The 26,722-nt window shown below is 38.0% G+C and overlaps 1 protein-coding gene across 1 annotated transcript in view; it reads left to right on the top strand.

Annotated features, from left to right (window-relative positions):
* The window catches only part of LOC26530771 (dynein beta chain, ciliary), a 187,958-nt gene that overhangs the window by 136,708 nt on the left and 24,528 nt on the right, over positions 1-26,722 (top strand). Inside the window, exons 5-10 of the mRNA XM_070210986.1 lie at positions 9,113-9,452; positions 9,509-9,774; positions 9,836-10,403; positions 10,463-10,575; positions 10,633-10,924; positions 10,980-11,133. Of these exons, the coding sequence (XP_070067087.1) occupies positions 9,113-9,452; positions 9,509-9,774; positions 9,836-10,403; positions 10,463-10,575; positions 10,633-10,924; positions 10,980-11,133 (1,733 nt within the window). The remainder of the gene's footprint in view (positions 1-9,112; positions 9,453-9,508; positions 9,775-9,835; positions 10,404-10,462; positions 10,576-10,632; positions 10,925-10,979; positions 11,134-26,722) is intronic.

Raw genomic sequence — 26,722 nt, 5'->3', positions numbered from 1 at the left:
CGTTTCCAAGCAATCGATAAAAATCGATATCGACATGCTGTTTTTTAGCAAATTGGGTAAATAATAAGAGCTAGAGCCACCAAACATGATATGTTGCTTCTAGAATATTATAGATATTTCAAGTATCTTTCATTTCATACCTATCGACACCTCCCCGCTACCACCCAACTGCTATAAATCAAGTTAATAACCCAACATTTATTGCCAACCAATTTAAACCACAATTTAAATGCAATTGACTTTTTCAGAATACACAAATATTTTATGGTACAATAAGATATACTGTAGAAAATTTCATAAAGATCGGTTAAGAAAAACCAAAGTTATATGCAACTGCGCAATTGAATTGCGCAGAATTTCTGTGTACATGTACATACATATATTCATGCGCGTCTGCTTCGCATTCTAATAGCATGGTAATTGCATCTTTTTTTTGTAATGTTATTTTAGTTCCTTTTTTTATCATAAGTACTTAATTGTTTGGGTGGCTGCTGAGTAGAGTCATAGCAAGTGGTGCGGTCTGTCGCGAGTTCGAAACCTACCGGGGAAAGTATTATTTTTTTTTGCTGGTGTGGCTTTTGAGTAGTGTCGACAGTAAGTATTGGGGTCAGTTGCAAATTCAAGCAATGCCAAAGGAACTTTTTTTTTATTAATTTATTTGGTGTTGGAATAAGAGGGTTCAGGGTATCCCCTAGTCGAGAGCTCCCGACTAGAACCTCTTACTTGTTTTATTTTATAGTAGTCGCTCTGCAGTTTATGCCTAAATTTTGCTCTTAAGATTGCATTTACATTAAGGTGGTGCTCTTCGCTGTAATGCCCTTAAGTTCCTTTTTATCATAACTACTTAATTATTGGTGTGGCTACTGAGTAGAAATATAGCAAGTGGTGCGTTCAGTCGCGAGTTCGAGCCCTACCTGGGCTTCTTTACTCAGTAATGCTAATGATCCTGCAACCCAATTGACATAAATTTACAGGCGCCATAACCAAGAACGAGTCCGAGTCTATGTCAGTGCCTGTGAGCATTGCAGCTCCAGAACATAATACGCTAGAGTATACATCTAAAAGCGAGGGAATTGAAGCAAACTTAGACTTAGCGTAGCAATGTATCAGGCATTTATCTATGCTTCCTATCTGGCCGTATAACAATGTAATTGCTCAGCTTATCATTGGCTTATAGAATATCAAAGAAGGCGAAAACTATGTCGTAATTGCAATTGGGATGGGCTGTCCGGCCGGATGGCCGCCCTATTGTGCTGCTATATATTTGCCGTGTCCATACCTCGTATAAAACTGATGACCGCAGTCTTGGATAGAAAAACATTTTAATTCAATTTTAATCGATTTAAATACATTGGCAAAAAAACTGTTTATACTATTAATAAGAATTTGGAAAAGGTGAAGCACTTCCTTATTTTAACGTCTGCAGAGCACTCCAAAATGGTTGCTGATGAAAAGAAACCTAGGTGAGAAGACGATTTCTTCCGCATCGGTGGCATCGGTGGCTAAAGTACCTCAATTGAGTTTAGCGCATCAGTGGAGAAACTGTCAATAGTATTCACAGCAATTTTGGAAAAGGTGAAACTCTGAAAACTTGACACGGTTGCAGAGCAGACCAAAATGTTCGTAGATGAAGAGATGTTGGATGTATGATGCTAATTAAGGATGAACGATTTCCTTCGCATCGGTGGGGCGAAGTACAAGCACTCATGCTGGTGCAGATGGTGTTATCAAACGGCCAGTAACAAAGACCTGTCCATTAACCATACAATAGAATTGGCTTGGTAAAGACACCTACCTATTTGTAAATGTTAAATTGTACTCTTCTAATTTCAGTTTAAGTTATGAAAGCTGGTGGGAATAATGTATGGGGTACAATCACGAAGGCCTGAGAGCGTATTTCGCTATAGCTTGAACCTGTCGGCAGTTCCTTGAGCAACTCCAGTTGAACCGCATTAGTCACGTTAGAAGCATTGCCCAGGCACGTGGCATCTGACTGGAGACTTACTTCGTATGTTTGTAGAAGAATGGTACACAATAGTCAACGCTCTAAACTTCCAAAGGAGCTACAAGCAGTCAGATCAGCCATTATATGCTCTACTAATCGAGTCATGGACGAAAGCATTTCCCACACGTTTCAACCACCTTTGTTACGGTTACCAATCGGCACTTACTGTGATAGGATAATTCCGCGAAAGAATTATTTGATGGAATCTAAAAATGCCGATGCAGTACAACTAAATTCAATAGCAGTGATTTTTTGAGTTTGTTGTGTATCAGATATTGCTAGTCCAGGATGCCTGTTTCTGTGTAATAATTTATTAACTAACGGGAATATACATTTCATTAAGAGTTAATGTATCTATAAGTGGCAGAAGACATATGCTTCTAAAACTGAAGCTGCATAAATTTTGGTTTGGCTCGTTTCCACTACAAGGCCGTCCCGAAAGAAAGTAAATGAATCTTTTTGGATGTTTCAATAAACATAACTAAAATTAATGCAGTAAAAATTGTTCGATTTCATTTGGACCCAACGGTGTACCCCATTTTCATCATTCAATTTTATTCTGATATCTCTATTACGTTTCTGTTCTATTTTGTCCTTTCGTTTTGGTTCGGCTGAATCAATTGTTTTATATTATTTAATATATTTATTTGTCAACCTATTACCCGATTGTTAAAAATTTCGGCTCTGTGAAGAGCCTAATATGCCAAAAACAACTCACAGGCTTGAGGACAGTTGTGCTGAAGCAATCGGTCCTGTGAGTGAAAGAAGAAGAAATAATACCAAAAACTGCCCGTTTCACCATTCAAAAGATGTAAACGTCAAGTGATTGCTTCTCGGCGCTGATATCCGTCCATCCTATCCCAATATGTGTGGCACTCCCGTTGGTCAAGAAACGATTTTCGGCTGAGTCCCTACAGGCCTCATTTATAAGACCAGTGCCAAATCTGACTCATCCTTTTCAACTTAAGTCTCGCTGAATCCAAATACGAGCTAAGATAAACTGTTTACAAAATTTGGGATGTGGAGGATATTCCAGTGAAGCTGGAAAAGAAATCCGACTTGTTTTGTGAGCGCAAGTCCCAAAAAACCATCAAATAAGATCAAAGTGCCATTCAAGAATTACGATCACATGGGGCCTTGGGCCATTCAAGGTCAATCGCACTAGGTCATTTCCTTCGAAACGAGAATCGTTTTGCTTATCTTCCACACTACGTTGTTCACATGCTTGACAGCTCTGCTACTACTATTAAAATACTTCACACCCGTCATTGAGTGGTAAGAAATTGTATCGGCAGATGGGGTGATCCAGTAATATCTATTCCAAGCAATGATTCGTATAGCTTTTATCTGCCACACCAAGTGTTACCAAGCCTAACAGCACCAAGCTCCGCGTGGTATTTAACGCCTCCCACCCTTCATCGAATGGTAAGAGTCTGAACAATGTGCTACATGCAGCGCCCGTTCTTGAATTCGACTTAAACATTCAAATCCAAAGATGGTGCTTCTGCCTTAAATGCCTACATCACGAAAATGTATCTGCACGCCCTACTAGCGAATTCTGTTCCGACCAAAGGACAACGAGCGTCGTGACATCGAGCTCAACACATTCACGTTTGGTGTTAACTGTGCCACCTTTTTGACAATTTGTGACGCTTCGCAAACGGGACTGCCCTTTACGTGCGCACTGAGATACAATATCGCATCTAAGTTCATCTCCTAACACCAAAAACGAGGGACGCTGCAGTTCTGAGTTGTACGCTGCACTCAGTCCCCAGCTACCTTCCAATAGCGTCGACTACTTCTATTGGACAAATTCTACAATTCGCTTCATAAGCCACCATGCGCCTGGACTACCTTTGTAGCAAACAGATACAACAAAAGAGCAACGATTATAGTAATCTTCCCAAGCACGCCTCCCTCAATTCCTTTCCTCGAGAGCTTCTCCAAGTTTGGCCGAGCCTTGCGAGTGTTGGCGTATATCTATGCTCCATGCTCCTATCCAATGTAAAACATGCTTGAATTCAAGACCGATTTCTCCGATGTCGGATGGGGGACCTCTTCTTTCATTCGCAGAGCTAGAGATTAACGAAAACGCCACGTCTATCATCAGCCGATGGCAGTGCTTGTACGCTTTGCAACAACAGTTCTGCCTCCGTTGGAATCATGACTATCTTTTCGAACTACGAAAAAGAAACAAATGGCAAACTCCAACGAAAAATGTACAACCGTCTGGGTTGAATCCAAACGACCTATCCTGGCGATGACCAAAGAATCCGAGAGGTCGACGTGTTAACAGCCCGAGGTTTGTCTATTTCGAAGATTATCCTACTCCCGGTAGAACCATCAGATCGATCCATCTAAAGCCGTAACACGTAACAGCACGATGTCTCAACGCCAACAAGGACGATCTAAGAGCCGCACGGCAACGAATTCGTTCCGATCCCTCCGGAGTAGTAGTATTGGTCAGCAAATAGTAATATTAAATAGTAATATAATAGTAATAGCAAATTGCCCGGCCAATCAGAAGTCCGGGGAGTCGTCAAGGGAAGTGTCGCAAGTGCCAGGGCGACCATCACACCCTGTTGTACCTCCAAAATAACGTCCGATTGGTAGAAGATCACTGGTTCCAGGCGGAGACATCAAGTCAGGTATTGGGCTCGACATTTATCCTGAGCTAATTCTCCAAGGCAACCTAAAAAGCCATGGCGGTGCACCTATTAACCACAATACTGTATTCGTGTGGATACTGTTCGGATCCTGGGCTCACCAATAAATCAGCCACTACCTTCTCCTTTTTCTATGCAGTATTGCAAGGCGGGCGTCATATTTTCACAAGTTGGCTCTGACTCTAGAACCAGATCAAAAAATCATATTCACAATAGCCTTATAGTGAAACAAACGTGTTTTTTTTTTCTACGAGGAAAAATATCAACTTCTACAAGAGAAAACAAAACAGCAGCACCCATCAACCAACCCCAACCTACACCACAGCGGATAATCCCCGCGACCCTGCACTTTTATTCACAAGCATTCAAATTCAATCAGTTGGAGGCCGTAAACAGCTGTTTTTTTTTTAACAATCTTTGCAAGCCTTGTCGCAGCTGGTATAAAATGCATATTCTTCTGTTATCTCACTTATTACTTCATTGTTTGTGCGTGTGTTCGCTGCATACTTTCTCTTGTGCATCGCGCTCTCGCAAATTTTTTTTATTGCTTTTCGCACCAAACAATTTGTTTGTGTACGAATAATTGTTTGAGTGTTTACTTGCTCTATCTTGTGCACCGTTTTCGTTTTGCTCCTCGCTCTCGCAACTTGCATACGCATTTAATAATTATGTCGTGCTGTAAGAAACCGTGCACGTTCAAGCAGGCTGACGATTCATTCGGCGCTGCCGCAATTTGTTAATTGCTGGCTGTGTGAGAATATGATGCAAGCTAAATGTGCAGGTCTCACTGGGGGTGATTGCGACATTATCGCTGCTATTGCCAAGAAGGGCTGCGGTGTCTTGCGTTGCTCGTGCATCGACAAGCAAATTGATTTCTCCAGAATGTATAATTCTGTGAGACGTCAATTCTTGAAATTAAATAATGTGGCTAAGCAGCTCTCGAGTAATTTTGACTCGAGTTTCGAGTTGCTTGGCAAATATAAATTTGAGTCCCCAACCAATCGCCGGTTGGAGCCTCAACTTTTGCAATTGCCCTCTACGTCTGTTCAGACACCTTCGACTTTCTTGTCCCTTCCTAGCAACTTGCAGGTATCTCCAATGTTGTCTTTGTCGCCTTCTCCAAGCGACTGTCCAATTACCCCTGTTTCAACCCCTGTACTAGTCCCAGTAGAGCCCGTACCTGATCCCGTCCCAATTAATCAAACTGCCTCAGCCCCGTCAGCTCCTGGCCGCAAAGGTAGACCTGCGCGCAATCTTGCCCAGATTGTTAAAAACAATCATTGTGCCTCGTTAGCTCCTCCAACTCCTGTATTACCTACAGCCCCATCAGCGCCTACTTTAACGGTAGTTGCCCCTCGTAGGCAAGTTTTGGTGTCTCGACTTTCGTTGGTACTAATAAAGTACCCACAATTGTGGCTGAGTACACACCGCTGACAAATGTTGAGCTTTGAGTTGATGTGTAGTGATTTTGTTCACTTACAATAGATATATTGCTAGCAAATCTTCTGCTAGCGTGTTAATAACCAAATTTAATTTCTCCACCCCTCGTGAAATATCATCATTCAAAATAAATGTTTCACATGATATGTTCCCAATCATTTGTGATCCCAAATTTTGGCCTCCACACATGATTGTTCATGAGTTCAAGCCTAAAAAGGGTAACCAGACTGTCACCCTTCCAGTCCCTTCAATACAGGGTACCATTTCTGCCCCAAAAAACTAGCTTCATCTTCTGACCAAATCTTTATTCATTATCAGAATGTCAGAAGTCTCACTTCAAAGCTTAAAAATCTTTTCATGACCAGCACTTCCTTCGATTCGGATATAATAGCATTTTCAGAAACATGGTTAAACTCAACCATATCTGATTTTGAGATTTTACCGAATAACTTTATTTTGTTTAGAAATGATCGCCCGACTCGAGGTGGTGGGGTGTTAATTGCCGTTAAAGCCACTCTCCAGTCTGAACTATTCTGTTTTAGTACGCCTACTGACGCTGAGATTGTCTCCGTTAAGGTGTCTTTTCCTACACGGAATATCTATGTAACATGCTCTTATGTCCCACCTTCTTCTGATATTCAAGTTTATATTAATCATATTACTTGTATTAAAGAAGCTTCTTCTCACTTGCGTGATAATGACATATTAATGGTGTTGGGTGATGTTAATAGGCGAACATCTCTTGGTGATTATTCACTGCTGAAAATTATCTAGTGCCCTCAGCACAGCACGATTTTGTAGACTTGATGCTTGATCTTTCGTTGTTTCAAATCAATTCAGTTTCTAATCATATGAATGTCTACCATCCAACTTTAGAGATTACAATGCTAAATTGTAATCCTTTCATTTCGTGCTCATCAGCCAATAAGCCCCGCTATTGCTTTCGCAAAGGAAATTATTCTTTGCTGAATCAGCTTATTTATTCAACCAATTGGTCTTTCTTATATGACTCAGTTGATACAGCCATTAATTTTTTTATGGCACCCTAACCTCCCTCTTAGATGTGTGTATTCCTAAGTCAATTCCTTCGACTACTTTTTCAAAACCACCCTGGTTTTCCCAGATTATCACATCTAAAAAATTTAAAATCCAAATATTTTAAAAAGTTTAAAAAGTCTGGTTCGTATACAGACTTGGCTAAATATTCCATAGCCAAGTCGAACTTCTTTCTTCTTAATTCTCAATGCTATGCGAATTATCTAACTCGTTGTAAAAAGCAATTCGCCTGAAATCCGAGACAGTTTTATAATTTTGTAAACTTGAAGCGTAAATTTTCAAGTTTGCCATCTTTTTTTCTTGGGATGGATAAAGCTAGCAATGACACTGATTCTGCTAACCTCTTTGCTAATTTTTTCCAATCAACTTACTCTTCAGTCTGTCCTAAGACTAATTCTTACTTTTATACTATTTCTTCCGCTAGTTCTATACCTCCCCCTATTATTTCACACTCCTCTCTCCTATTAGCTCTTTAAAAGTCTCTTTCTCTCCCCCTCTCCTATAAACTCTTTAAAATCTTCTTACTCTCCTGGGCCGGACAATATTCCTAGTTGTCTACTCAAGGAGTGTAGTTCTTCCCTTTTTTATCCATTGCTAAAGCTTTTTAATCTATCCCTTGAAACTTCCGTCTTTCCATCTCTTTGGAAAGAATCTTATATCATTCCTCTTCACAAGAAAGGTGGGAAGTCTGATAGATAAAATAACAGGGGCATTGCAAAACTGTCCGCTATTCCTAAATTATTTGAAAAAATAATCACTTCGAATTTGCAGCATTTCTGCAAATCAGTTGTTTCCCCTTTTCAACATGGATTCGTAAAGAATCGGTCAAATACGACCAATCTGCTTGAGTTTACTTCCTTGGTAAATGATGCTTTCCTTTCGAAAATACAAACTGATGTCATTTACACTGACTTCAGTAAGGCGTTTGACTCTGTGCACCATGACATTTTACTTTTTAAACTTGATCCCTTTTATAACAAAACTTCTGTACATCTCTCTTGTTCGCCCTATCCTTGAATACTGCTCTTGCATCTGGTCTCCACAGTATAACAACAGCCATGATTGTATTGAATCTGTTCAGAAGCAATTTCTGCTTTTTGCCTTACGAGGACCCTTATCTTCGGTCGCCGTCCTACTCCAGCAGACTGCTTCTTCTCAACCTTCCGTCGTTAACCAACCGTAGGACATTCTCGGTGTTGTCCTTCTACATAAGTTGATTATTGGCGTCTTCAATTCTCTGTTCCGGCTAGACAAACCAGAAATTTTCGCCCCTTATTACCATCTACGTGGACAACAGACTACGCTATGCACAATCATTTTCGCGTGCTATGTAAAAATTATAATAGTTTGCATCACGTTTTCTCGCTGAACATTCCCAGATATGAGGCGCATAGCTTGCCGGACGGGCTGAAAAAATTTCCCCCACCTGGTCGGGGAAATTACCATTACTTTTCTCTTTGTCCTATCTACTTAAACCTCTTTATCTAACTTACATTGCTTTACTTTATTAACAATCTTCTTACTTTCTTTTTTTCCTATTTATTGTATTTTCTTTATTAATATAGCAAATTAATATTATTTTTAATTTTACTTGATCACTTTTTTCCTACTTACAACCTTCTGCTTAGATGTAGGCTCTAATAGCGTCACTGACAAAATTAGCTGTGAAAAGGGGCACAGCTGGCCGGACTGGCAAATAAAACACCTCCATCGGTCGGTGATGCTATTTAGAAAATTGTATTCTTTAACTAGGCTTTTAGCATATAATTCTATTGTACAATCTATTGAATAATCTATTGAATAATGAGGAAAACCTAGCCCAAATGATATCTATTCCCTATATTTAAGTATTTTTTTGTAGGCCGATCTAAAATCGGCATAACTAATTACAATTCCGGTTCATAGCTATGCAAACGTTTGAAAACCATTAACAATTCAATTTTAGGGAGCATGCTTCAGTTAACCACATGATGAAACATTCAATTGAATTTATGGTAGTAAAATGGTTGGACTCTGTGGAAAATCTCGTAGGTGTCAAGCCAACAGACAAGTTGTTTTCGACGGAAAGATATCCTCTACCTGAAGCGATATTTGCATACTGGGAATCTCGGCAAGAAAACCTTGAGAATCTTGCGCATCAATTGGGTGATATTCGAATCAAGACTATTGGATTTGTATTGGAGAAAATACAATCAGTTTTTGAGCATTCCTATCGTAGAATTGTTGAGCTAGTATTGGAGTCTTTAGCCGAGGCGCGGGACATAACAAAATGTTTAGCAGCTCTGGTAAGAAATTAAATACTGCCAGATTTCCTTGACGAATTATATTAACAATCTTATAGAAAAAGAAAATTGATAAGTTTGAAATGAACACAATGGATGATAATCGACCGGATATAAGACCCTTAATGCTAACAGTTGGACTTGTATGGGGACATTCTCGTTATTTTCACACCCTTGATAATATGACACTCTTCTTTAATCTTTTTCATAATTCACTTATTGAATGCGTAATTCGTACAATTGAACCTGATTCCATGTTTCAGGGTGATGTAGAGGAAGCTTACAAAAAAATCATAATGAACATACAGCACCTCGAATATTATAAGTAAGTTGTAGTGTTGTACTGATGGTCACAATTTTGTAAACTACTCATGTTTTATTTTCAGAACTATATATAGAGAATGCCGCAACTCATTAAAAAAATTTAAAATCGGTACTACCTTTAATTCACAGGACTGGACATGGCAGGCAGCAAAAATTTTTCAACGCTTAGACGGCTTTATGGACCGACTTCATGAACTTAAAGAGATGTTCAATACAGGCCGTGATTTCATGAAGTTGGACAAAATAGTGATAGGTGGCCTAAAGGGACGTCAAATTTCTGCTGCTCTTGAAAAAATTGTTGAAGACTATAAAAACTATTATCGTGAATGGACTAATATACAGTACAATCCTTTAGATCCGGAAGCTGAAAATTCCCTTTTTGAAATAGATCGTCTGAATTTTAAGCAAAAAACAGATATGTTAGAGAGAATGATAGCGACTCAATTTGAAAAAGCTCTTGAGGACTCGCATGATTTATTACTTGGTGGGCAAATACTACTTCGACCTATAATAAGGGCTCATATTGATTCATTTATGCATATAATTGTTGACGATTTCGAGAAAGAAATCTTATATGTTAAAGAGGATTTTAATATTCTTAAACAGATGTATACTGAGAAAGGTGTATTGGTGAGTAATTTTTAAATAAATCATTAAACTAAATCTTACTTCCAATGCAATACTAATAGGATATACCAACTGACGACTGTTTTCCAAAAACTTCAGGAACAATCGCATTGCTTAATAAACTTCGTCATCGTATTACTGCCATTTATAGAGACGCAGATATGTATGATTACCCGTAAGTATTCAAAGCAAGTAATAAGGTCTTAAATAGATGTAATATTCTTATTTTTAGACTTTTTGAAAACGAAAGGGGAAAGAACATCTTAGATCTGTACAACCTTATGCTACAGGAAGTAAATAGTTTTATTAAAAATATTCTAGCTAAATGGGTTGTTGAATGTTGGGCCAGTATTCAAGAAAGCATGGCAATTTCTCTGCTAAAAAGTGATGAAAATGACAACATTTCTGTAAATTTTAGCGAAAATCTTAAAACCGCTCTTAAGGATATAAAAGTGTTACGACTGCTGGAATGTGAACTTACTCCAAACCTTATTAAGTTTTTCAGTTTGGAAGAAGATCTTTGGGTGCGTAAAATACAATTGCCTGTTTTGACAATAAGTTGTCATACTCATATTACAGCAAGCTCGTATAAAATTGGAGAGAATTGCAGAATGGTGCAATGACATTAACGAGAGAGCGCACGAAACAGAGAGAGCGCTTATTGCGGTCGAGATGGCGATGATAAATGAACAAATAAAACCTCTAATTGAAACAATAACTTGGGACGCATATAGTAAGTATTTTATTTAATGTTAAGTATTGGAGTATTTTTAAGCAAAGGTTTAAAAATTAAGTTGCAAGAGGCATCTCGTATTTGGAAGCATTTCGAGCCCACATGCCTTCAAAAGAACACTCTGTATCTCTATATATAACACTGTTTGTCCTGACCGACTGAGCGCCCAAACTGTAAGAGCTAGGAAGCTGAAATTTTCACTGTAGTTACCTTATGTGATGAACGTACTCGTTCTTTTTTTTTGAGAATTTTAAGCTCTGTCCGATATTGGACTCGGCTATTGGTGCTGATCAAGAATATATATACTGTATGGGGTCAGAGATGCTTCCTTCTGCCTGTTACATACATTTGGATTTTGGACAAATACAATATACCCTTATACCCATTTTTAATGGGTTCAGGCTATAATAATTATAACTAAATTTTAAAAAATTGTATAGTGCCTGACGCCCATTGAGTCGACCGGCAAGACTTTGGCCTGTTCAGCCATTCAAAACACTAGCCATTAAAAGAAAAATTGTTAAACAATCAACATCAAATATGTTAAATTTTGATTATCAATTAAACAAGTCTTATTACATTTACCAAAAAGAACATATTTGTTCATGCTCGGCAATTGTATAAGTAAGATAGACACAAATGTAATCAATAAAATATAACCAAATAGCGTAAATTTAGGGCTTACCACACTATGTGCTCTAATTCGCTTTTAAAATTATATCAATTGCACAATAAATGACCAAAACAAAATATCTAAGTAAGGCTAATGATCCAGATAAAATCTGGAAATCTAAAGAAAATGAAGTAAAAAAAAAAACATTTATAATTAACAGTGATTAAATAAATAATTAAAAATGAGTAAGGAAATAAAAATTAAAAAAAAAAATCGTGTAATTAATAAAGAACCGCAATTAATTCTATAAATATAACCCCATTTAAGTAGCATAAAATGTATTTTGTTAAAATTGGATATGCTAAAAAGATTTGATAGGCAAATAATAATAAAGCACCCAATGTCAGATATAAATTCAATAGTTAAGCTTACACTAAACGCTCTGCGACTACATAAGTAAGACAGTGCCACATGAAATGGTACCAAATAGTTGAAAAAATAAGGCTGCACAGATCAAAATTCGATAAATCCTATGAGTGACTAACTAAAAGTTTTGAAACCAACCATAATTAAACACACTTATTCTTGTATGTAAATACAAAAAATCACGAGTTTGATTAATGAGTTGCAGCATAAACACGCCAGTAACGTTTGATAACTCATTTTTGACAAGCTCAATGGAATACGACCAACTAGAAGACATAAAATTAGTAAACATGACGCAGACAATTGATTCATCATTAATCAATTATCCACAGCTGTTAAAGGAGCATCTGCAGAAGTTATATCTGTAAAAATCCTTAATCTTCAGAAAGAGAGCAAAACGGTAAATTATTGTACCTAAGAGGAATAATTGACCCAGTCTCTTGAAGAAGGTTATATCAGGAATGGTATCAGCCCGGAGCTAGTTAACAAATACAGCTTGACATTAGCTTTAGAGTCATTTACGCAAAATTGCGCCATTCATAAAGGAGGAACTAGAGGTTTTAATCGTAATAACAATAACAATACAAACACTTAAGATAAAAGTTGATTCGATAAGCTGCAATCTCAATAGTTTTGTATCTTTTTATAATGTAGAATCAGAAAAAAACTGGTATTTTTAAAAGATGCAGGTGCAGATATCTCAAGTTTTAAAGAAGATTCCGATGTCCAGTTGAGCATCACTATAGGCATTCCTGGTATAGCTCAGGGAATCATAAAATCATAGGCATCGCCCAAATTGAGCTACAAGCAGAAAAATATTGTTCGGCTAGGCAGCTAAACATTAAATTAAGTTGCCCTGCAAGACAAGCAATGTCACTATATTGTTTTATTTTGCGCTTCTCACATGTTATAAAGTAGCTCAATTTTATTTGCTGTTAACTATCTAGCGCTTATCGCTTTGCGCTCATCGCTCACCAAACACTTCTGCATTTAAACGTTTTGCTTTCGATTCCTCACTCTGTCACTCCTACTGTAGCTTCTTCAACCCCCTCTTCTACCCCTCTTGTTCTACAGAAAGGAAGAGCGTGACTGCGAGGAACATTTTGTTAAGAATTTCCAAGGTTGCCAACAGGAGAATATTCCGTGCGACTCCCTCTCAAACTCACTCTGGATCAATTAGGTGAATCTTACCAACAGGCATTTCGTAGATTTATATCGGTTGAGAGAAAGTTGCATCGTCATCCCAACTTTAAGTCCCAGTATTACGCGTTCATTCAAGAGTATATGGAGCTCGGACATAAGACTCTTGTCCCTCCATAGTCGTTACGTTTATGCAAATATTTTCTCCCACATCACTGCGTACTGAAGGATTTAAAGCACCAAACTTTGTGTCGTGTTTGATGGTTCAGCTGTCACCAGCATTGGATGTTCGCTGAATGAAGATTTGATGGCTGGGCCCGTCATACAACCATTTGGCGAAATTCTAGTGCATCTGAAATTAGTGTCAAGTCGGACACAGTAGTAACGTATGGCACAAAACCAGCTTCCTTTCTTGCCGTTCGAATAATGCAGCAATTGGCAGTCGACGAGCAACATTCATTTCCAAATGGTGCGAAAATTCTTCTTACTTACTTCTTACGGTGGCTCGGTCCAAGACGCGATCACGTATTAAATCAAACAAAGGGCATTCTATCTTAAGGTTGCTTTGAACTCAGAAAATGTTTCTCGAGTCAATCTGCAGTGCTAAAAGGCATTACTGACAAGGATAGTAATTCCGATGGAAGCGACATTACAAAAACCTTGGGCCTTGCGTGGGATCCTTCAACGGATAAATTAATGTTTTCTCTCACCGCTGCCAAACAGACACTTAAACTATGCAAGAGATCTGTCCTGTCCATTATAGCTCGTTTTTACGATTCACTAGGATTAATTGGGCCAAAATGTTTATGCAGCTTCTTTGGAAAGAAAACTTGGATCTGGATGAGAGTCTACCAACTTCTCTAAATACTGCCTGGCAGGAACTTTGCCAAACTTTCAGAAATGTCCAATTATCACCTTTCCTCGTTTGGTTTGCAATGCAATGTGCGATATAGAGGTTCACGGTTTCTGTGACGCTAGCATCCCGTACGAAGCCTGCATTTATGTGGTACATTCCATTGTTGGTGGGATTCATCCATATGTCTATCATGGACCCGAGATGAATCGTCGAAGTTCAACGTATTCGTTGCAAATCGGATAGCCACCATCCAGGAACTCCCGGCGGGCTTCCAGAGGCATTATCTTCCAACAGCCAGTAATCCAGCTGACATTCTCTCCAGGGGAGCCTCTCCCGACGAGCTTATACAGACAAATCTTTGGTCATGTGGTCCTGAATTTTTAACTGGTCCACAAAGTTGCTGGCCTGCGACTTGTCTTCTTGAAAAATCAATACTGGAGTTACGCAAAATTGGTGGCCGTAAAACAATTGTAAACAAATGCATCAGATGTTTCCAGAACAAGCCCCACTTGGTGGAGCACCTTATGGCTAATCTTCCATAGGAGCGATTTGTTAAAACTCGAGCGTTTGATATAATTGGTGTGGGCTTTTGCGGACAATTCTTCTACAAGACTGACACTCAAAACAAAGCTCCAATAAAATGCTACATCAGCGTATTTATTTGCTTCGCCAGGAAAGGCATTCATTTGGAGTTGTTCAAGGATCTATCCACGTGTGCATTTCTGAATGCTCTAAAGCGCTTTAAGCCACGTCAGATTTGGTCTGACAATGCCACCAACTGTGTCGGCGCCAAATAGAGCTGTTGGAGCTAAAAAATCACTCCCTCAGTAGCTGTCATCAAGAGGCTGTGCTCCAGATTTGTTTGGCAGACACAATTGACTGGCGCTTCATCCCACCAAGCTCCCTTCACTTTGGTGGCCTTTGGGAGGCAGCGGTAAAATCTGCAAAACATCACTTCAATCAGGTTGTGGAGTTAACTGTTCTGGGATTCTAAGAGATTCGTACCCTTGTGTACCACATAATTCTAGACCCCTGCTTCTCATTTCAGAAGATCCAGAAGACCTTGATGTTCTTACCCCAGCTCATTTTTTGGTTGGTGGCCCACAAACAACGTTCACAGAACCAGATGTGACATGGCTCAATTTTAATCATCTAAATAGCTGGCAGCGAGTGTCCTACATGCACCAAGTCTTTTGGTCCCGCTGGGGAGAAGAATATTTAAATATTCTGCAACACCGTTCCAAATGGTGGACTCCCAAGCCAGGTGTGGCCCTCAATGACATCGTTTTTGCCACAGACGAGAACTTAACTCCTCTGAAATGGCCACGAGCTAGAATGGTTTAATTGGTGAAGGAAACTGATGACATCACACGCGTTGCAGTTCTCAAAACAGCAAGAAAGCGAGCAACTAATAAGCTGTGTTTGCTTCCTCTTAACGATCCTGTTGAAGCTCAATCGTTCAACAGACGGGATTTCTTTTATTTAACATTATAGTGTTGCATAAAATTATTTAAATTAAAATTGGTTGTTAGTAGTTTCGGCAGCAATTAAAAAACGCTCTTATATAAATTAATATGTACAATCAAATGTCATGCGGTAAATTGTAGTAAAAATTAGTTTGTGTACATAAGCATATATACACATACATACAGACACATCGTTGAACTGCTGAGGCTTGTAGCATGCAGAAGGGTATATATGCGATATTGTGCTCTATTCAAGAGGCCACCAGCTTCGTGCGGTTGATGTTCTTCCGCAGAGGTGAAGAGATTCGGAAGGTATGCTAGCGTTGCTCTAAACTATGCTCGTCGGATTTGGCGTGGGTCTTTTCCTCTTTCCTTCACATATCACTCCTTTTGTGCTCAGAGAGGTTAAGCGCACTGACTGTATACTAATGAGATGAAGGTCCAATAGGGTGTATTCGGGCTGTACCCACGTACAGAAATTATATAAATGAGAACGGCGGACTGTTATGTGAGAATTTCAGTGGCTAGGGTGCGGTAGGTGTTGTATGTATTTGTTGTCAGATATACGCACGAGCGCAAGCACACGCACTGTCATAACAAAATACCAACAAAATCACAGACACTCACACACATGCGCAAAAGCTTGTCCATGCACATTGTGAGCGTGCCACCCTATCTTTTATCGTCTAGACTTTCAAAAAATAATTTCTTAAAACGATTTCTAAAAATGCAAAGAATACACATGATCCCTCCAAAATGTTTCAATCCAAAATAAAAGATTTTCTCTCTCATACTCATAAACGCACAAACAGCGTAACTCCTGTCAATTACCTGCTGGCTTATGGTAAAATTATTTACTGACGCCGCACAAACTCCAATTGTATATTACATCCACGCTTATCAAACCAATACTAATGTATACCATGTAACATCCAATACCTAGTATTTAATGCAATTACAACAAATTATTTTATAATTATTCTCACTAATCACACAATGTACCTTACACACAATCAAATTGAATCAAATTCAAAACATTTGTTTTATAGTCTTAATACTTAATCATAACCACAAAATACCCACTAACATATATCATCAAAAATGCACCAACATTTGTAACGTTTATCCATCTCTAATGTAATATATATAAATAAATAAATTTCTGGTCTGGGAATTGGAGATTGAGCGCATTCATCACATATTAAGGTGTTAATATGTGTCTTCATTTGCTGCTATTCAACGAGTATTTCCCTGTATGTACAAGTTTATCCATCGTATTCCGCACTTTTGATCTCCGACATATGTTTTGGATCCTTCTTACTTTTACGTAACGTTCGAAAGGGCTCTCTTTGGGATGATATAAAGAACGTACAATCAAAGGGTCTCTTACCTTTTAGTAAGAATTTGGTATTCTTCGAGTTAGTGGGCGCCTCGAAAAGTCAACCTTATGATGCGTCATCCACGAGCCTTGTTGAGAGTAATTCGTCTCCAATATTCACCGATTGGTGGCCGCAAAAGTTTCCACCCTTGGTGGAGCACGTAATGGCTAATCTTCCAAAGGAGCGATTTGTTGAAACTGGAGCGTTTGATATAACTAGTGTGAACTTTTGCGGACCATTCTTCTACAAGCCTGACACTCAAAACAAAGCTACTCTTAAATGCTACATCAGCGTATTTATTTGCTTCGCCAGGAAGGCCATTCACTTGAAGTTGGTCAAGGATCTATCTACGTGTGCATTTCTCAATGCTCTGAGCGCTTTATGTGCACTCGTGGCAAGCCACGTCATAATTGGCCTGACAATGCGACCAATACCACAGCTCATATTTTGGTTAATGGCCAACAAGCCACGTTCACAGAACCAGATCCTGTAACTATCTAGCGCTTATCGCTTTGCGCTCATCGTAGGTTCTGTTATCGCGCTCTTTTACCTTTTGCGCTTTTGAATTGTAGGCATAAATTTCATTGAAGGTCTTAATTTCAAAATAGACCTACACCCGTCTAAATATTGGTTCATAATAATACCAAGCAATACAAATATCCAAATGTACATTCCCATAACATACGGATCTGGTAACAATTCAATACTTCGACCAGGAAGATCAGAAGTTGAACTTACGAAGTGAAGTTTTCATACTAATTCCAAATCGGGCTATTCAACCTGATATTTGCGTTGCAAACACAGTTGCAACAAAAGAATTTAATTTATAAATTTAATTTAAATTATTTAATTAATGTAAATATTCTGAATCTTGAACCACTTTCAAACTACGCCGTAGCAGCTCAATTAAATAAAAAACTTTCCTTAACAATTTAAACCACAATAAAACGAATTATGCACCGAATAAATAACAAATAATTTTTATAAAAAAAAATTTATATAGAAGGATACTGAACCAATTTATATTAAAAACTTTCGAAGCAAAAAACAAGTAGCCAAATTAATAATTTTCAGAATACAATAGCCCGCTTTTACTAGCTCCTAAGAAATCTTTTCCAGCCTCATAAGCTAAGTAATGGCGATTAGTAATTGACTATCGTATATTTAAAAAATTATTGGAGACCTCATAGCCAAGTACAAAAAATTCAATCCGACAAAATAGTCGAACCATCAGTCTCAGAATATAATAGCCCACTCTCACTAGTCCCGAACAATTCTCTTCCGAACTCTGAAAAGAAAAAATGGCGATAAGTAATTGACTATCGTCAGATTAATAATAATCTGATGTCTGATAAATTGCCACTACCTTGAATTGATGATATTTTGGATCAACTAGGTAAAGCAAAATATTTGTCATGCCTTGACTTAATGTCAGGCCTTCACCAAATTGAACTATTTAATCTGAAAATAGCGCCAAATTCATATCAGAGAATGATGACTTGCATTCTCTGGACTTGAACCTTCTCAATCATTCCTTTACATGGATTAGCTAATAGTTATAGGTTGTTCCGAAAAACATGCTTAAAGACTGAACTGATGTTTTTGATAAATGTAGGAAATACAACCTAAAGTTACATAATGAAAAATTTTCATTTTTTGTGCATGAAGTCACATTTCTGGGACACAAATACACCGATAAAGGAATCTTGCCTGACGATAAAAAGTAAGACGTTATCAGAAACAATCCTGTCCCACACGATGCGGACAGCGCTAGATTCGTTGCATTCTGCAATTAGTATAGACGTTTTATAGAAAATGTTGCCGAGTCGACAGAACAAGAATTAGCAGCAATACACTTGCGAATTACACAGTTTTGACAATATATTAATGGCAAAGATTTGGCAATCAATTTATCAACAGTCCGACACTTAATTCGGAATGCGAAAACTTCGCTTAGATATGAGCTTGTGCATCTGGGCATAAGCACACTTTCCCGATTGCGAGAGGAGATACGCACCCATTCTGTAGACAGTAGAAGCCAGTTCAAAAAAATAGTTTTCGGATTGCACTGGCGTTTCGGAATTGGATGATTTATCGGAAGTGCATGCTATTCAGCGGGAGCCGCTAAAGTGCTGGAATTGTGGCCAGCCAGGTCACCGGCTTGATAATTTGCTGTAGATGCGGGGTTAAGGACAGGTTCAACCCAAAATGCTTAGTATGTAACCCTTGGGGAAACGCCTTGATGCAGTAAAAGTCGATGGTTCCGACCAATTAGTATTTTTTTGAAAGCGATCCGTTCCAGATGCGAAAAATTTGTATTTTCTATACTGCACTGTTCTGACAAGCGTATTTTCACCCAAATTTCCGTGGAAGGTCATGATTTTGTCGCTTTACTACATCGCGGAGCTATGATTCGTTGCAATTGCGCCAAGGCGGAACAGTTAGTGATGCATCCAAAAGTCAAGAGATGTTCAGGTCGTATTCGAACCGCAAGCAATTCAGAATGTCGAGTAGTGGGTCGCGTCCTGTCAAATGTGACTTATGGAGGCACCATTAGGCCAATTGCCTTTTACATAAAACACCTTACGCCGATATTTGGAAAGATTTTGGTCTGTTGAGTAAGAGAATGGACAATAGGGAGGACATATAATAACTTGATGATGGTGGAGACGATGAAGAGATACCGAAAGTTCACTATTCCCTAATCCTTCCGTCCTCTGTCAATTTCCTACCGTGACACCTCCATGCCCGGCGTAGATCTGTCTCTGCAGTTCCACAGGCCCAATCTCGAACGCGGCCCCTCCCTCGTTTCCTTTTCTCGTCCTTTTTTATTGGTTGACGATCAGGCACTTTCAAGCGTGAGGGCTTCTTTCGGCCCTCGTCCAGGCCCCGCGGCCGACGACGTCACGGTCTCTTCACCTTGTCTCAGAGTATTGTAGTGCCCATTGCACCCAAAAATACCAACCCAAGGATGGCTAGCATCAAGGATATGATAAGCATCAACATACTGATCACCTCACACCATTCACTGCACTAGGAGTTGGGAAAGAGGGTAATGTTGAACATCGGCCATCCCCGATGCTAGAAAAACAAGACTATCAGAAAATAACAGAATTAGCAGTTTTTTTCAATAATCTTCTTTTATTAATTTCTTTTACTTTTTGTTTATTAAACTTATTAAATTATAAACTTAACAACGCCTTGCCCCTTTGCCCAGTAATGCTTATGGTCATGCATTTGGTACTCATCGGCCACCTGCATTATTCAAAACTATAAGTACTCAATTGTGGCTTCGCTTAAATTGGCACGTACCAATTTGGGTTCGCTTGCCAATGCAAAATTATTGTTCTTCGAAGTCTGAAGTCGATGCCTATTCAGACAATATCCGACCAATAAGTATTTTTTTGTCAACCTTATCACATTCAGCTAGCGCAGTACCTGGCTACTCAAAATCGAATTTTCGCAGACCATTCTGCGATCATTCTGGAAAGCGATCCGTTCCAGATGCGACAAATTTGTATTTTCTATACTGCACTGTTCTGACAAGCGTATTTTCACCCATATTTCAGAGAATTCACCCAATAAGCAGAGACCAATTCGAGTGTGCCTGCCTTTCGTATATTTTAACAATTATAGAAATAAATTGGAACACAAGAAATAGAATAATGTTATATATTTTTATTTGTGAAGGCTATTAAAAAAGGTCAATAGCGCGACATTTGGAGACCCCGACATAATTTTTGTTGTAAGATTATTTGCTTTACATTAAAGGGATAATCTAAAGAAATTGACATTTCGTTTTGTGCAGTTAATATACAAATTATCAAGCGATCGCCGTAGCTTCGCCTACTCTTTTAGTTGCTTAAGGTTTTTTGATCATTCGTGCGGTACTTATGTAAAATCTATTGTAGTTGCTTCGTTACAAAGCTGGACACTTACGTTCGCCGAAGTTATTACAGCTATTGTTCTTTGAACGGTTTGAATGTACTAGCGATCACCGTTTTTCGTCACTCAGCTAGTTTCGCACACACTTTCTATCAACGCTTATGGCAAAAATAATGCTTCTAGTGCAGTGCCCTCTGCAGACAGGGTGATTTTTTTGAAGCGCAAATCCATTTCAAAATGCTCTAATTCGCCACTTGGTGCAATAGATGAGCGCGGACTTGGTGTTAGGCTGAAATAAATTGAGCGGCTTCAGACCTCATTTGATATTACTTAGGCTAGCCTCGAAGAACTAGACTGATGAAACTGGCAAGCAATTGCATGAGGACTTCGACGAGTTAGCAGTTTCTATGGAAATTTTGGTTCGGAGTGAAATCGCGAAACGTGTCTTAATATTGCTTTGCGCAACATTTCGCGAGTAACCTGTGCTGCTCTCGCAGACAGTTAGAGCTAAGGCACCGCCGGAACTATCCTCAATAAAGTTGCCTACGTTCAGTGGTTGTTACACACAATGGGCCGACTTTTATTCCATGTTCACAACCGTCATAGAAAATCATCTTGATCTAGCAGATATCGCAAAGCTGCAGCATAATCAACATACATTAATACTCGAGAGTGAGGAGCATAGTAAAACTAATAAGAGTCGAGTTTGGTGAAGATATCTTGAAAAACAAAACGTTTTTTCATACAAAAACTTAATTTTCGACCGATCATTCCTATGGCAGCTATATGATATAGTGGTCCGATCTTAATAGGATTTTGCATATATATGAAGAGCATAGTAAAACTAATAAATGCCGAGTTTGGTCAAGATATCTTGAAAAACAAAATGTTTTTTCATACAAAAACTTAATTTTCGATCGATCATTCCTATGGCAGCTATATGATATAGCGGTCCGATATTAATAGGATTTTGCACATATATGAGGAGTAAAGTAAAACTAATAAATTCCGAGTTTGGTCAAGATATCTTGAAAAACAAAATGTTTTTTCATACAAAAACTTAATTTTCGACCGATCGTTTTTTGGAAGCAATATGATATAGTGGTCCGATCTTAATAGGATTTTGCATATATATGAAAAGTAAAGTAAAACTAATAAACGCCGAGTTTGGTCAAGATATCTTGAAAAACAAAATGTTTTTTCATATAAAAACTTAATTTTCGACCGATCGTTCCTATGGCAGCTATATGATATAGTAGTCCGATCCAGCTGGTTTTCACATAGTAGTCCGATCCAGCTGGTTTTCACATATGTGCTGCGTGCAACAGAAAGAGGGAGTTCTGCAAAGTTTCATTAAGATAGCTTTAAAGCTGAGACACTAGTGCGCATAGAAACAGCGTTACACATTTCACGACAAAATTATAATACCCTCTGCAAGGGTATAAAAATTAAGATTTTTCAGGATGTTGGTTGATTTTAGCCGATATGTAATTGGATTGCATTTCAAGCCTTTGGGCGAACTGACCCAAGTCAAGAATTCCATTAATATACAATTCTCTGACATCATATCTTGCAGCCAATTTTTGTCCATTTTGTATGTTTCCATGTTGGGCATTGATGCTTTTTGTATAGATTTCCTAACCAATTTTTTTTCTTTATCATCTTCTGCTCAGGATTTCTGTCTACTTTGATAGATCTTACTGACTTTCATTATATTTCTTACGATGTCTTGCAGTTCTTTGATGGTAACACATCAGGTTCATAATTTTCTGTGATCTGTTCGGACTATAAAATGTTTCCCATAAATATATGGTCGAAAATGTGTAATTGTCCAGTATATTGCTGCTAATTCTTGTTCTTTTATACCTTTTTTTTCGCCCTCCCTTAGTAAATGAACGTGATTATAAGCAAGTTTGCTTACTTGCATCAGTTATTATGCATAATTCCTTGTTTATATCTGGGTATTGTAGTAATATTGGTTTTAATAGTCCCGATTTGAGATGTTCGAAGGCAATATTTTTTATAAAACGACTATAATTAACTTTTGTACTTGACCTTGAATTTCTTGTTTTAGGCTATGAGTATTTTTATAATTAAACCCTGAACCCATTAAAAATTTTTAAAAATGGTATATTGTATTTTTACGAAATGCAAATGTATGTAACAGGCAGAAGGAAGCATTTCCGACCCCATAAAATATATATATTCTTGATCAGCCATGTCCGTCTGTCCGAACGTATGAACACAAGAATCTCAGAACCTATATGAGCTAGAGACCTGAAGTTTTAAATGAAGATCCAGTTGGTTTCCGGTAGTCGATATTCGATAATAACTTAATCCGTTTCCAAGCAATCGATCAAAATCGATATCGACATCCTGTTTATTGAGCTAATTGGGTAAATAATAAGAACCAGAGTCACCATACATGATATGTTGCTTCTGGAATATTATATGTATGTCAAGCATCTATCATTTTGTCCCTATCGCCACCTCCCCGCTACCACCTCACAGCTATAAATTAAGCTAATAACCAAACTTGTATTGCCAACCATTTTCAACCACAATTTCAATGCAATTGACTTTTTGAGAATACACTAATATTCCATGGTACTGATATACTGTAGAAAATTTCATCAAAATCGGTTAAGGAATAACCAAAGTTTGATCACTAACCATATAATGTATAGACATACCAAATGGCACTTTTAATCGAAACAAGAAAGATCGAAACGAAGCGACCCCAATGGTACCTGCGACCATTTTATTGTGCCCAGACAGAGTAAGACTGCTGAGAGTGGCAGCCGAACGCCGGCCTCAGAAGCCGAAGGTTCAGTATGAAGCCGCATCTCGCTCAGCGCACAACATCGCGGCTGATGCGTTTTCTTAATATATGTATGTATGCCATATTTAAGTCCTTACAGCCTAAAAGCATATATGTGTATGCATGTGCCTCGCTCTCACTCATTGCTTCGCGCACTTGCATCCATCTATTTCTCCCTGCATAGCTTCCCACAAAACCCCGAGATCTACAAACATTCATACGTTTGTGTTGTGTGGATGTGCGCACAAGTAGATCGTTGCGTTTGTCGCAAGCCAGAGGTTATTTCTTCAATTGTGTGCATTTTGTGCCTGTGGTAGCAATAGGCACTCACATTTAAATGCTCTATCATGTATTTCTTCGTCCAGTCAGGCATGATGAGAATAATTTGATCAAATTTTATTTAATACGCAATTAATTGACCTAAATAAAATATTTATATTTATTTTCTGTTTACTGTAGGGACCTATTTTGCTTAAAAATACAAAAATATCTAAGTCGTTTTTTTGCAAGGGTAATTCATCGTCGTCGGCTTGTTGTAGGGGTAAGGGAACCTGATCGCTATTTTTTTTCAATACCGAAGTTTGTATCAGAATCTGAAAACTCTTCTTCTACCAATTCGGTGTTTACCGCTGGTATTTTTAGATTTTTTTAGATATATCAAAACTATACTTCCCTTTTATAATTATACAATTTCAATTTAGTCTAATCAAAAAGTTTGAACCTAATGACCACTAAGTCTGATTTAACTTTTCTTTTTGGTCGGGAATTAACGTATTGACAGTTACCGCCTGAGTAATTCTATTTTGAGATAGACATTTATATGACATCAAAATTTTCGTTAATTTCATTTATTGTGGCCAAAATACTTTGCCATTTCATAATGTGTTACGCATACTGCGTGTCGATCGTTATAATTTTAAAATAAATTTTTTTATTAATCATAGACTATCATCTTTATCAAAATATTTTGCCATTCCATTATCCATTATGCAGACTAATTTTTATTTATCAATCATAGACTATCATTTATATCAATCACTAATTTATTCTTAAAAACTTCTTTTAAAGGGATTTATAACGAATTTTTTTTACTTAACATTAGTATTGCTATTACGGTTAACAGCGTGACTATTAGGCTTAAGTCCTGAGTTTCCACTTCTACTTGATTTATGACATTCGCAGTGGAATCCACTGGAATTTATGATTCTCATTAGCAGATACTTCGGCTGACCTATTTATTCTGTTATCATTTATTGTTCCGGTCAATGTTACAATTTTGGTTTTACTTATATAAACTTACAAACTTTTTAAATTTTCATATTGTAATTAATTAGGTGTAATTTTATGCAGCTGGTGTATTCATTGACCCTCGATGATGCATCAGCTGGGCGTCGCCGGATGTGGCACACTGATGCTCCTTCACTCGCACTGTTCTTAGATTTCGGTGTTCTCCGGTGGTACGCAATGTTTAAACGTATATTCACAGAACGGTGGTTTTAATTTGTGTTTTAAAAAAATAAAGTTCAGCTTCCATTTTCTGAGCTGTTGACCACGCTATACTTGACAATAATAGAAAATTTAAGTATGCTATTCTGTTATTTATTTTTGATTTTACACCTCTACGCCTCTCTCTCTTGAGTCCATGCAGGCGGCTATCAATTGGTGCATAGTTGACCGTACTTCAAGAAAGAAAAGCTTTCAGTCGAACAGAGAAACATTTCCAAGTTTTAATTTTGCTGCCGATCCTAAAAGGGTAAATATTTCTCTTCTTTTCCGGACCAGCCGCTCATTGCTTTTGCTCTGGTCTACACTGCTTAGCACCTATACCGAAGCCCCTAACCTCAGTTTCTCACTCACTGAAATAAACGAGAAGAATCGGAATAACGGGCACAGGGAGCATTTCAGATCATCAGCACCTGACACAGTAGTGTTCGGCATGTGCTAAACGAGAAAAGATCGACGCATACAAAAGAAAAAACACCAGCAACAAAAAAATTTTATTATAAAGCAAAAGAAAGTGCCACAGTTTGTAATAGTCCGATCCAAATATTTTTAATTTAACAAGTTGCTATGCTTGAATAATTTAATAGTTAATTACTCAGCGGCCAACCTGGCGACGAAAATGTAGCATATTATTTTTGTTTTGGTTTCGAATAACCCTTTTACTATTTCTTATTTTTTCATTTTTTATTTGCGTTGGGTATAATGTGCTAAAGCGAAAAGTTGCCGATTTAACAATAAGTGAAAAGCAAAGTGATTTTTGTCGGAAAATGAAAATTTTAAATCTTAAATTCATCTAAAATAAAGCGTCAGAAAAATAAACCCTGCCTTTAAACATATTTACATATACTACTCGTATGAACATCGCTAAAAATACTTTCGTCGCCGGATCCATTATCCCATTATCCCCATTATAATTTACGATTGTTCTGTATACCCAGGCTCTTACTTGGCAGGTTCACGAGCCAAAATAAGTTTTTTTTCTAAAAGCCAAATGATCATGCGTACAATTTTAAACAGTTGCTGTTTTATCGTCTTGTTGTGCCAAAGCGTGAACCGAGCTTATGTGAAACCTGAGTAAACAACTGTATAAAAAATTGATAACAAATTTAAGAGCATTTGATCAGTCGCATGCAATGCATATCAGATGGGTACCGTACAGTAGTCGCGCTAAATATTACGCACACCTCCGCTTTAGCAGCATGGCTTAATCGATAAAATGATAAATATTAAAACGATAAATATTTTCGCCTTTTCCATGTTTGCATATATAAATGAATTTATTTGGGAATACACAATTCTAAGAGGGAGTTTAGGGTGTTATCAAAAAAATTAATAGCAGTATTATTATCAACCGAGTCATATAAGAAGGATCAAATTGTTTGCATAAATAAACTGATTAAGCAATGAATAATGTCCCCTGCGAAAGCAACAGCGGGTTTATTGGCTGATGAGCACGAAATGAGTGGATTACAATTGAGCTTTGGAATCTTTAAAGTAGGA

The sequence above is a fragment of the Drosophila virilis genome, unplaced genomic scaffold (assembly GCF_030788295.1).
Source record: "Drosophila virilis strain 15010-1051.87 unplaced genomic scaffold, Dvir_AGI_RSII-ME tig00001662, whole genome shotgun sequence".
Taxonomy (NCBI): Eukaryota; Metazoa; Arthropoda; class Insecta; order Diptera; family Drosophilidae; genus Drosophila; species Drosophila virilis.
This window is presented reverse-complemented; position numbering and strand designations above follow the sequence as displayed.